This window comes from Lathamus discolor, chromosome 13 (genome assembly GCF_037157495.1).
Source record: "Lathamus discolor isolate bLatDis1 chromosome 13, bLatDis1.hap1, whole genome shotgun sequence".
Lineage (NCBI taxonomy): Eukaryota > Metazoa > Chordata > Aves > Psittaciformes > Psittacidae > Lathamus > Lathamus discolor.
The window spans coordinates 822,200-835,224 of NC_088896.1; the positions used below are offsets into that span (position 1 = coordinate 822,200).

A 13,025-nucleotide genomic window follows, 5' to 3' on the forward strand; every position below is an offset into this window, starting at 1 on the left:
CCATCCTTGCTGCCTGCCCTCCTGGACACAAACCAAGTCTGCCAGCTCCTGCCCGACTCTGGCTGGAGATCCTGCAGCCTGGCTGCCCTCGTCTTTGTCCGCAGAGCTGCCGCCCAGCAGTGCAGGAACAGGGGAGGGTGTGCAATGCTTTTTATGGTGCCTGGACCCCAGCTGAGCTGCTGGGGAAGCAGCAGGAAGTGAGATCCCCTCTTACCTCTCTGTAGCACTGGGACTGATGTACACATGGCACGTCATAAAGCACGCTCCCAGCAATTTCTCTGGCTAGGAGAGGTCTTCTGAACTTGACTGTCACCAAGGACTATCAAGCACCCCGTACGTTAGAAGAGCTAAAGAGTGAGACAGCTGAAACGCAGAGGAGCAAACTGGTTTGCTCCCTTGGGGAAGTTAGTATTTTGTGGGGGTTTTAATACTTACATGAAGTTCTGCCTAAGAGATTAAGTGTCATCAGTTGAATTTGGGGTGGTGGAGGGAGGAATCTTGGTCTTCACTTGAAAAGCACAACTCATCACAGCAGAAAGTGTCGGTATCGTGCTGGCCTGAGCAGCACAGAGCTTAATTTGAAGGCATGTGAACCAGAGGGATTTTGAGTATTGCCATGGAGTTGAACAGCGAGGAGAAGCCAAGGACTGCACTAACATGCTGCCTGTGGCATGGAGAGAGGCTACAAAACCCAGGCACGGCCAGCGGTGATGGAGAGAAATTAAGATTCTTGGCTTTGTATTTTTTACTGTGTTTTTCTCTTTTCACTCTGCCTTGACATTACAGCTGACACGTCATGCTAAGGTTCTTCAGCTTTCCGAGGTGCTTACATTAGTTGCAATCTTCATTTCATACCACTGGCATTTTCAACAATGGTTGCTTTCTTATTAACATGTAATTATGGGTTTTGGACATATAGAGGTTGGCATTCGGTATATGATTCATTTCTTTGGTATCTAGCTCTTCTCCTGAGGCACCAGAGACATGAAAGAGGGAAGGAAGGCCTGCTTGGCTTCTCCACTAAGCTCCAGCCTTATTGTTGTATTTTTGTGTAGTGTAAAACATGAGGGATTTTAGTTTTCTGTTTTCCTTAAGGCTGGCTGCAGTTCCATGACTCACAGTGGGTATCCCATGGAGATGCATTATTCATTGATAAGTACTATAGAGTGATCTGTAGATTTAAACCCAAGGAAAATCCAAACAATTCCAAGGAAATGCTTGGTTAGCAACACTGTTCTGCTGCACTGTTTTCCAACACCAGGACTGTTTCTCTCAAGTGAAATGTGCCACTTTCACTTGGCTTTTGGCTTGCTTACTCCACAGACAGAACAAGTGCAACTCAAAGACAAAGTTGCCAAAACCAAATGTGGCTTTTTATGTGTTTTAAAGAAAACAAATCAGTTAGTGTAAAAACCTGTATGAAAGCGAAACTCTGGCTGAGCAGGAGCCTATTCTACTTCATGGGAAGAGATGTTCCTCCTTCCCAAGGTCCCCATGAGTCAAGGAGAATGATTTTAAAAACAAGAAATCCTACACCTTCAGGTAGGTGGTGCAGCTGTGTGGAGCATGGGCAGAAACAAGGAGAGATGGGATGGAAAGGCAGCCACATCATTTTCCTGCTCCTGAGTGGAGACAGAGTAGGAAAAAACCCACATGGGTTCCTGCAAGATAAACCATGGTGTTCCTCGCAATTGCCCGGCTCTGCCACTGCCTGGCTTTCCCTCCCTCAGCAGACTGCTCCCTGGTCTCCATAATGAGTTGCCTTTCTCTCTCATGAGCTCCTTAATGCGAGAAACAGCAAAGAGGGTTCTGAGGTTTGGTTTGTTAGTTCATGATGCACTGGTGATGAGCATTCATAGCAATTAGATAGGGTCATCTGCTCCATGTCCATGTACTGTGCTTCACGTCATGCCTTGTTATTTCAGATGATCTAGTGGAAGGTGTCCCTGCCCGTGGCAGGGGTTGGAACTGGATGAGCTTTAAGGTCCCTTCCAACCCAAACCAGTCTGGGATTCTCTGTTACTCCTTTTGTGATTAAACTGCAGTGTTAATGTGTGTGCTGGAGCTCTGGTGGAGCTTGCTGCTGTTCAGTCTCTGCAGAGAAAGATGCAATATTGATTCTATGTGTTTGGTATGATCTCATGACCTAGCAGTTGACATGCTCCTCTGCATAGAGCATTGCTGGAGCATCGTGGGGCTGGCTGGGCATTGGCAGGGTCTTGGCACCAAGTTTGGAAAGAGAGGGAGGATGGAGTGGCTGGATGGGCTGGAAAAGGGGCTTTTGCTCTCTGTAGACGTTTGGGCTTTTCATTTTGTTTTCAAAACTGAGAATTTCATTTGCAAGCAGCAAGCTGGCTATTCACTTCAAGGCAGTCAGGGATGGGTTTCAGCGTAAGGGGCGTCATCAAGGAGGTGAAACGCTGAAGGTCCAGGCATGCCGAGCGCTTGGGGATGTGCTGTTTTTATCATCTGTCAAACAGTTTTCCAGTGGAGACTGTTCCCTTGGAAAACTTCTGACCAGCTGTACAAAGACTTGATGGCTGAGTTGACAGAGAAGATGGGGCTGCCAGAGAAGCCCTATTTCAAACCCATAGGAAGCGTTGTTAGAAATGTCAACAGAGAAGTTGGGAATATGGGAAAGGCAGATGTGCTCGTGGTGGAGGACCTGTGGTCTTGTGTGGTGCTGCGGGCAAATCCTGTGCCTGGAGCTTGCAGCGTGTTTGAGGAGAAGTAGAGGAGAAGAGCAAAAGGAGCCATTTGGACCCAGCAGACTCTGCTCCAGCCCCTGGCTTGGGGTCAGCTCAGGGTTTGCTTTCCCACCCTGCACAAGCCCTTAGCGCAGCAGACTGGCTGTAACATGATGTGTGCCTGTTTCCCGGCGAGATGACTTACGGCTCTAACGGGTGGGATTCCCATCTCATGGGAGGCTCCGAGATTATCCATGCTGTGTCTGGAGAGAAGCAGAGCCAGGTTTCTACAGAAGGCATCAGTGCTTTTAGGAATTACACCAAAAGGCTTCTGATTTTCATGGCAGAATCAAAGTCTTCAAAGGAAAAAGGATATGAAGAATTAGAGTTTTTTCTGATAAATTCCTAGGATTGTATGTAATTTCTTCTGCTCAGTTTTATATCACCTGTCCTCTATTGGTGTCCTTTGCATAAATCTTTATTTTTCTAGCTACTATCAGATGTGATCTTAAAGATGTCCATTTATACACCTGTACTGCTGCTACCGGGTGGCTGTCGCACTGCAATTTCAGGGAAGGATTTTACCTTTCGGTAGTCACTTTTAGCACAGTCCTTCTGGGGACACACACATGCGCAGGATTTGGTAGCAGCAAGACATGATGCTAGTGTGACTTACAACGTGACCCTTTAATTCAGAGATACTGTAAAGATCATCTTTGTTGTATCATTTGAGATGGTGAAGCCAAGCAAGTAGAGCTTATGGTAAGTGCTTATGATCCAGGGTTCAGAGCAGTCGCTTCACTTTTCATTTTCAATAAAGCTTTGAAAAGAAATATTTAACATTGACATGCTTACATCTCTGAGTGGTCTTGTGCTGATGTGGGTCAGCCAGTGGATTCCTGAGTCTTTAAAAGTTGGCCATAGGCATTTATGGGGCATCAACTTGCTATGACCAGAGAAGCGAAACAGTAAGACTTGTTTGTAAATGCTTTGCTTGGAAACTTTAATTCTTTGGCTGTGACAGCTGATGCAGCAACAGCTTCAGGTCAGATTAAACGGGGTTTCTATTTGGTTTGTGGGCAAAAAGAGGTTTTGAGTTTAATGCAAAATATTAAACAAGCCCACAATTTTTTTTAACTTTTTTTTTTTTTTTTTTAATAAGCAGAAGGAGCTTTTCCTCCCTTTGCTCACGCTCTCTGCAGTAAATCCCTCTGTTCTCCCCAGGAAGTAGGATTGATGTTGGAGTGGGAGAGGGCTGACTTGAGAGCTGGATGCAGACTCCAGCTGGGGCTCACCACAGCAGAGTAAAGGGGCAGAATCAGCTCCCTTGACCTGCTGGCCCTCTGGATGCAGCCCAAGATAGGATTGGCCTCTGGGCTGCAAGTGCACATTGCCCACTCATGTCCAGTCTCTCATCCACCAGTATCCCCAAGCCCTTCTCCTCAGGGCTGCTCTCAAGCTTCTCCCATTTCAGCTGGGCTTAAATTACTCATACGTTAATACCAGGGTTGTGCAGTAGGTTTTATCTTCTGCCGCAAGATCCTGCTTCACTGATGGAAGACCTCGGCTAAATGTGTGTTACAAGTTTAAATGTGGTTTGCAGTGCAGTGTTCCAGAAATATCCTTTGAAAGGTCACTGCAGCCCTTCAGCCATTAGCCAGCTTCTCCTGTCTGCTTCCTCGCATCCTGGGGTCATCACTCCTTTCCTGTTTCCAGGCTTATTTAGTTGAAATCATTCCATGTATAGCCAGGAAAATGGGAGGTGATAGAAACTGCCAGCTTGAATGCAAAGGGGGTTGCAGGCGGGTCATCTGCTGGAAGTTTTTGTGGTCTTTGAAACCCACTGAGAGCTGCCATTGGATCGTCAGCACTCTGAAGACCTTCTTAGCTGAGGAGTTAGTTTTCTTTGGAAGCAGTTCTGCCATTAGAGGTTCATGACTAGTTTTCAGCCCTGCCCCATACAGCATGCGTTTCCATTGTGATTCCTTTGCCTTAGAGCGGGGAGAAATTCTGTAACATGAAGGTGAAGAGCTGCTTCTAACCACAACAGAATGTTGGTGAGGGTAGAGGGGTGGATGGGTGTTCCTGTGCAGGGTGTTGGTGGTAGCAAGGGCATTCTGGCCTGGGGAACCTGCTTGAACGGACTTCTGACTTGACTGGTGATAGGTGAGAACCTCCCTGTGCTTTCTCCCCGTGCCAGCCCCAGCGCAGCTGCGAAGGAGAAGACCCTGCTCAGACCTCCTGAGCACCCCAACACTTCTGGTCCTACACATTGCACTAAAGAACCGGTTGCTTGCTGAGCTTTGGGCTACATGCTTGGTGAAGTGGCCTGCTCCCCTGAAACCTGACTGTAGCAATAGATCTATAGATCATAGAATCCTACAGTGGTGTAGGTGGGGAGGGTCCTTAAAGCTCATCCAGTTCCAGCCCCTGCCATGGGCAGGGACACCTTCCACCGGAGCAGCTTGCTCCGAGCCCCTGTGTCCAACCTGGCCTTGAGCACTGCCAGGGATGGGGCAGCCACAGCTTCTCTGGGCACCCTGTGCCAGCGCCTCAGCACCCTCACAGGGAAGAGCTTCTGCCTAAGAGCTCAGCTCAGTCTCCCCTCGGGCAGGTTCAAGCCATTCCCCCTTGTCCTGCTTCTCCCAGGCTGCACTGTCCAATTCTCTGGCTCAGAAACAGCTCCTGCTGGTTGGTGTGACAGGGCAATGTGACAGGGGGATGGGAAAGGAGAGGCTCTTGACATAATCCAAATTGCATTGCCTTGGGCTTTGAAATGATGACAGAAAATTTTCCTCCTCGCATGTGTTCTCATTCAGCTGCAGCATGTTCAGCAGGATGTTTTTCAAGGAGGGTCCGGTCAATGTTGGCAAAGGAAAGTCTCTTGTTTCCCAAGCATCCTTATCACTTTGTCCTTGACGACGATGGGAACTTTCGGCACATTTCTTTAATTCAGAAACACTCCTGAGCCCGCCCGCCTGCCCTTGCAGCAGCTCTCTGCTGCCTTTCCTGTGTGCTGAGTCACACAGGCCGATAAAGCTTCCCCAAAACGTTGTTGGCTTTGCAGATGTTAGACCTGGGAAAGTTGGGTGGGAGGCGGAGGAGGGTTAATATCTGAGCTATGGACTGAGCAAATCCTGCAGTTCAAATACAGCACCTGCCATCACTTGGGAAAATGTGTTCTGGTGTAGGATGAACAGTAGCATCTTGATACAAGCAACTTCGCAAATCCAGAGGGTTTTGTCTGGAATAGAGCAGCTTTGATGGGGTGATGCTGCCTAACCACAGGAGTGCTGAGCGGTTTAGATCCACAGGATAAAATGGAGGCTGCACATGCAGAGAAGCAGCTGATGGTTGCCCACTGCCCTCCCTTCATGTGAATACGTGATGGTTTAGGCTGTGGGACATGGATGAGGAGCTTGTATTTTAAGAAAGATCTTTCTTGTATTTTCAAAGTACAAGGTTTTGTAGATGCTGATGCAGTCTTACATAGGGATTCGCTGGAGATGACAGAGTGCTTGTGAGGTGGCCTTAAAATGCATGCATTAGAAGGGTGATGCTTCAGTCTCCCAACTCTCTGGGAGATTAAAAATTCCCTTTGTGCCTTCAGAACTTCTGATTACTTGATATTTGGGGATTGTTATCTGTACCTACGATCAAACTGATTTTATCTCTGTATCTAGCCACAGTGCTTGGCACTTGGTAAGGTTTGAGGACGCAAGCACCCTGCCCAGCTAACACATCTTCCAACAGCTAACACCTTCTGCTGCGGGCAGGGAGGTTGTGGAGGAAACCGTCCCCTTTCAAGTGCTGGTGTAAAGGCAATGGCCAGCTGAGATGTACAGGTGCTCCTCAGAAGCTGCAAGAACCCTAATGGCACCTATTGGCACTACCTTTGCAAGCCCAAGGTTTTCTTCTGCTGTCACAGGGAAGTTTTGGAAGTCCAAGGAGCGTCAGGTTTTGTGTCATCCTCTTGTTCCTAGAAGAGATACTTGAGAAGTTTCTTGTCTGAAGGAATACACAAAAGGTTAATTAATAAGGGCCCTATCCTGTTGATAGAACTTCTTTTCTTTAACCTTAATCAGCATGGAGACAGGGTTATGATGCATAAAAATGAACACAAAAATAGTGTATCTTGCTCACTGAACACTGTGCTCTAACTTCTGCATTTGTTTACAGTGCATTAAACCTGGATGCTCCAGCAGTGCTGCTGCACAGGGATGCAGTGAGGAGTGTGCTGGGGTGGCATGGCTGCTGTCCACAGCCTGGTCCCAAAAGACAAATTAGATTTACTAAGGCAGTGATCAGTAGTGGGGAAAGTGCTAGAAGTCTAACCAGAGCAAGGTGCCTTGTGGTAGCATTCCGGTTTTGGCCGCTGTCCTCCTGATTTGTCATGCACGAAAGAAGCCATTCCTATCTGCAGAGTAGAAGGCAGCTCAAAGGTGATGTGTTCATGCACTCAGCAAGAAGCCCTGGCTGTGGATTGCAAGAAAATTAGAGCGTAACAGTCAGCAAGAAAGAAATTTGGTACCTTAATGTGGCTTCTAATTTTCAGTGTTAAAAACCCCAACCCACCAACCACTCATGGCACAAGCCTTTTACTTGCTTTGATTTCCAGGGCAAAATTAAAGTCAGCAGTTGCATGAGGCTGAGGTTAGCTTAAAATTTTCCTTTCTCTGTTAAAAATAGATGTAGGAGAAATTTTGCTCCCTTTCCTTTTCACAGAAGATCATCTGGGTTGCAGGCAGAACTGCCATCTGTACAGCTTAGTAATGGAGCCAAGGTAGGGCTTTGTATTACAGACTCTCAGACTGGTTTGGGTTGGAAGGGACCTTAAAGCTCATCTAGTTCCAACTCCCTGCCACGGGCAGGGACACCTTCCACTAGAGCAGCTTGCTCCATGCCCTGTCCAGCCTGGCCTTGAGCACTGCCAGGGATGGGGCACCCTCTGTGGTTGCTTGGTTGAGACTGCACCAAATGCGCTTAAAAGTATTTATGGAGGTGGTGATTCTGGACTTGTTTTATTGACTATGAAATGGCCAAGCACTGAGTTGCTCTGCTTCAGGGACTTATATTACAGACTTCCATATGCATATGCACTAATTCTCTTACTTTGGTTAATGTTTGCTTTTGTGGGTACCTAGACTGATGCTGCTGTTTCAGGCTATATATTTTACCTCTGTTCTTGCAGTAGAGGAGCGCACTGAGTCTGAAGTTGAGGCCTCTTGCATAGTATTTCCCAGGATTTGGACCTTGCAGCACATGTAGAGCACTGGTCTGGCATACTGGAGGACAGAAGGATGCAGCTGGTTTCCATTTTGGAGCCTCCAGCAGGAGCGTGCTTGTTGAGCAGTGATGCTGCGGGGCTCAGAGGTTAATGCTTGTGTTTCTCTTTCCCCAGAGATCATCGATGACCTCACTAACCTGGTGGAAAACACAGATGACAAGCTTCGCACCCAGACGCGGCACGTGAAGATGGTGGACAAGAAATCAACGTCCTGTGGTAAGAAATGGCTTGAGCACAAATACTGCCCTGTTTTTAAATGATGGGAATGTAGCTTTAGCACTCAAAGGCTGTGTGCAAGGTGTTTCCCCCAAGGGCAGCTTCTTCAAAGTGTGAGAAGAACCTGTATCTCCAAACAGCTGATACTGTAGGTTTGACTCACTGCGTTTGTTGCATGTTGATACAGTTAATTTTCTTAAGCCATTTGACACCAGCATTGCACAATATTCTGATTGGAAATTGTAGAACTGTATGAAATGAGAGCAGTACATGTTAATGAACTTTAACAAAACTTGCTAGCTACCAGCTCTCGGAAACTGGTCATAGTGGGGAGTGATGCCACAGGGACAGTTCTGGTGGTGTCCTGCAGGAATGTGTTCTCAACCAAGAGGCATTCAGAGCCTGCCAGACATGAAATCGGAGCTGATGACTCTGTGTGCAAGCTGGTCAAGCTAAATTGTTGCCCTGTTCCATACAGCCAAAGAGAGGGTGTTCCTCTCAGGCGAGTGAATGCAGGTTTCCTCTGTGGGATGGAGAGCTGGGGGGTTGACAGCAATGACTGTGGGTGATGGCAGAAAACATCTTGATGTTGGGAGGATGACTGACTGAGGAGTGAAGTCTGTGGGAAGGTGGTGGTAGTGAGACACTTGTGTCTTACTGCGTGTCTGGTTCTGTGTCTGTGCCTCATTTTTGCCATACTAGAAGGCTCAAACTGCTAACAAGGGTAATTTATGCTCTGTAGAAATTTGACTTCTGGCCAGAAGTTCATGAAATTTGGTTCATGTAGTTTAGGAGAGAGAAAGTTGAGAGCTGACTTGATCGCGTGTCTGTTTTGGACTGGTGGGGAGCTTTAATTCTGTAGTGTGATGGTCCAGCAGCAAAAAGCTACTGAGCTCTGGCTGGCAGTGAGACATGTTCCAGGCAGTAACAGTGTATTTCAGGGATTTATTTAGTTCTTCATCAGTGGTAACTTTTTGAAAGCTTGGATGATAAAGGTTGATGAAAATCTGTGACTTCTTCTAGAGGATGAAGTCGACTTCCCAGAGGTGTTTGTCTCCAATGCCTCCTGCAGCAACTACAGATAGAATTGAAGTTGTGGCTGCAGAGTTCATGACCGAATTTTGAATTTTAGATCTTGAATGTTGATGCAAGATGAATTTAATCTAAAACCACTTGCACCTGAATGCTGCAGAGTGCCCCTGTGGGCCTTTGGAGTCTCCCCTTAGTTCCTGTGCTTTTGTTTTCTGCATGAGTACAGAGAAGCACAAAGTGAATCCCATTTCATACAGGACAGCTTCTCCCTCCTTAGGTATTTCTAGCCTGTTTTTAGGTTCTTCATGCAAATGCAGCCCCCAGACAATGACAGTGTTGCTGGATAATGAGCCTGTTTCTTTAACTCTGAAGCCCATGCTGGCTGCTGGGGAATTTGAGAGGAGGAGGAGGATGGGAGAGGCGAAGACTGGGAGGATCCTGGCTGGATTCCTTGGGGGTGACCTCTCTCACCCTTTCCACATTGAAAAACATTTTTTCTGCAAGGGGTGGTGAGAAGCGCTGCACTCGGTGCCGGTTCCCTCTGCTCCAATAGGTCTTCCTGTGTTTGCATAACAATTTGGGCATGTGTAAACACTATATTGCCTCAGTTAGCAGCTGTATTCTGAGCATGAGGTTAAGAACAATAAAGCGGGAAGACACAGGCTTTAGTGGCATTCTTCCCGTCCCTTTTCCACCCTTATCCCTGGCGCTGACAGTTAACTTGTATATTAAGATCAGAAAAACCCTCTGTGTATGTACAATTATTCCTTGAGCAAAGCCAAACAGTGGGAAAACTGGCACCTGCTAGGTAATTCCCTCCCCCTCACCCAACATGGAATTTAAATCAATAAAATCTTTAGTAACTCTTTGGCTTGGGCATGCTCCTTTGGATTTAAACTGCAGTGAAATGCTTAGTCTCCCCCCTTGCCCACCCTTTCCTTCCCCAGGATGCAGATATTTGCTTGGACCTGGTCTCTGCACTATTCCAGCATGTGCCTGTTTCCGTGTTTTTGCCTCAATTTTGAAATCAAAATGTCTTTTTATTTTAATGGTGAATGCCTGTACTGGAGCCACTGGCTGTGGATACAAGCGGGGCAGCCTGGCTTGAATAGTGGAATAATCACCCTTTTACAAGGAAGAATGCAATGCATTGATGGGTGTGTCTTTGTTAGCAGCCAGTATAATAATAAAATCAAAATATTGCTGATGAAACCCAATTTCAATCAATGTTTCAACATCTTGCTCTCATGCAAACATTATTTCAAGCTTTGGAGGTTGTTTCCAGAGACTGGTGTGATTTATATTGCAGCTGTCCAGCCTGGTGCTACCTGCTCAGCATAGGCATCACTTGATGCAAGACGTTGCACAGTGCAGCGCCCGCACCTCTGGCCCTCCTCAGTCCTGGCAGAAGCATTCAGATTGTTTGAGGTGGTTTGTTCCATTTGCAGCTTATTCTCAAGGCTTATTTCTCTTGCTGATTTGAGCTGTTGACAATCCCACCCCTTGCTTCTGCCCAGTGAAGGCTGCCCCAGTTGGAGCCCATCTCACTTGGTGGCCCCAGGCAGCCCCAGACTGGGGTCAGTGGCAACTCCCAGTAATTACAGCAGAAGAATAATCATGGGATATGCTCAAATCCGCTGCATTTATGAAATTATTGTTGAAAATAATTGGTCATTTGCAGGCAAATGTTTGCGTGCTGTTTGGCATTGTTTTATTTCTTTTCCGCATATGCTGGACATTTAGGGGGGATGTTGGGTGTATGTATTTTTCAGACTTCAGAAATAGGCTGAGGCCAATTGTCTGAGGTTCAGCAAGGCTCAGTGCCAGGACCTGCACTTGGGTCACAATGATCCCATGCAATGCTCCTGGGTTAGGGAAGAGTGGCTGGAAAGCTGCTTGGTGGAAAAGGAACTGGGGGTGTTGATTGATGGAGCTTGTGCCCAGGCAGCCAGGAAGCCCCCAGCATCCTGACCTGTATCAGCACCAGTGAGGCAGCAGGGCCAGGGCAGTGTTAGTTCGCCTGTACTGAGCACTGGTGAGGCTGCACCTTGAATCCTTTGTTCAGTTCTAGGCCCCTCACTACAAGAGAAACATTGAGGAGTCTGCCAAAAGTCTATGGTTCTTTCTCCCTGCAATTGGCTTCATCCCAGAGGAGGAAGTCTGTTGTTGTCCACAGCTACATCCTGGCTTATCTGGATGGTGCTTTTTGGTAACTGTCCCCCATCCTTGAGTTTTTTAGATTGTATTTTTAATTTTTTACCTAAAGACATAGGTAGTCAGCTCCCTGCAGAGAGGATGGTTAAACTAGGCTTTGGTTATGATAAGAGCATCCTGAAGTGTTTGTGTCTAAATCAGATGCAGGGATTTTAGTAACAGAGGACACAGCTGGGAGCCTGATTCCCAGATGTGACATATGTGGAAGCAGCTGCAGCCAAGAACAGAAGTGTTCTTCAGGTCCTGCTAAACCTGATTTGTGAACCATGGCTCTGGGAGGTGATCTTGGGAATCAGAGTTGTCCTACTCCTGATCACAGAGCCATAGAATCATGGAATAGTTTGGGTTGGAAGGGACCCTAAAGATCATCATCACCTAAAGTTCCAACTCTCTGCTGTGGGTCTACCCAAGTCACTCCTTTAGGTGACTCTCCCATAGTTGAGGAGAGAGGCTGGTGTCCTGGGGCAGCAAGACAGAAGATTATGACTGTCATAATAAAAACAAGTGAAAAAGAGCAAACTCTTATTTCTGACTTACCCATCTCCTTCCAAGCAGTGTGAGGGAAGCAGACCATGTCTTTGCAGTTATCACTGCATGGATCCCTCTAACCTTCCAGATAAATGAGGAAAATAAGAAGCAACCTACTGCAGGGCCAGTACCTGTGTCCTGGGAAATGAGCGCTTGCAGAGTGGTGCCTGAGCAAGTTTGTTTCTTTCTTTTTCTCCTATTCCACAAGATGGCATTGCAATCTAATCACCTTCCCCAGCCCCAGGTTAGATGCACTCATCTCCCCTTTGCCTTCTGATACAGTTTTTGGGAGATACTGAGTAAAGTTGGTTGGTACCAGGTAGGGTTTTTTTAATCTTAGCAAATCGCCAAATGCCTGGATTAAAGACAAAGCTTTGCCAAGCCTTTAGTAGGGTTTTTAGGAAGATTTAATTTGATTTTGAGCAGAGTAGCTGGATTATATAAGGTTTCCTCTAGAAAAGAATGCTTCATGCAGGCTGAGACCTTCTTCTGCCAGATTCTACAATCACTCTATTCTGAGTTACAGGGTTTTTGCCATGGATGTAATTTGGTTCATAAATTACAGGTGGCAGTTACTTAGGTTTGTTCCTCTGACGCTTGCTGTGTGCTTAGATGAGCAAGTCCCCATCCGTTTGGTTTGTTCTCAGTGGAGAAGCTGGTGCAACGTGCCATTAAATCAACTTTTCCTGCAATCTGACTCTCGGAGCAGTTACACCGATCTTCCTCCCCAGTGTTGCTCTCACAACTGCACTGGCTCTGAGTCACCTGTCTCTGCTTCTATGGGATGAGTTCTCTTGGCCTGGCAAGTTACACATTTTCCTGATTTATAATTCATTTTTCCCTTCCTTTACTTTCTTCCATTCTGAGCAGTTACACATTGAAAAGCTTGTTCTGAGCTGTTACCCTGTGAGGAAGCTTTGAAAAGAAACTTTAACAGAAGAACAATGAATCTGTTGGTTAAATTGGGTTTGTCTCTGGTGGATTGTGCCTGTCTTAAACACACTGATGTTTCCATCATCCCCAGAGCAAAGCAGCCCAGGGAGGTGGCTGAGGGGGCTGAA

The 13,025-nt window shown here is 46.8% G+C and overlaps 1 protein-coding gene across 4 annotated transcripts in view; it reads left to right on the forward strand.

The window, feature by feature from the left end:
- STX8 (syntaxin 8) overlaps window positions 1-13,025 on the forward strand; it is a 122,148-nt gene that overhangs the window by 53,010 nt on the left and 56,113 nt on the right. For all 4 annotated transcript variants that reach the window (XR_010615818.1, XM_065693880.1, XM_065693881.1 and 1 more), the window contains exon 7: window positions 8,089-8,190. Coding sequence is in view for 3 of the 4 variants with exons in the window: in XM_065693880.1 (XP_065549952.1) it covers window positions 8,089-8,190 (102 nt within the window). In the remaining variant the exon portion in view is untranslated. The remainder of the gene's footprint in view (window positions 1-8,088; window positions 8,191-13,025) is intronic.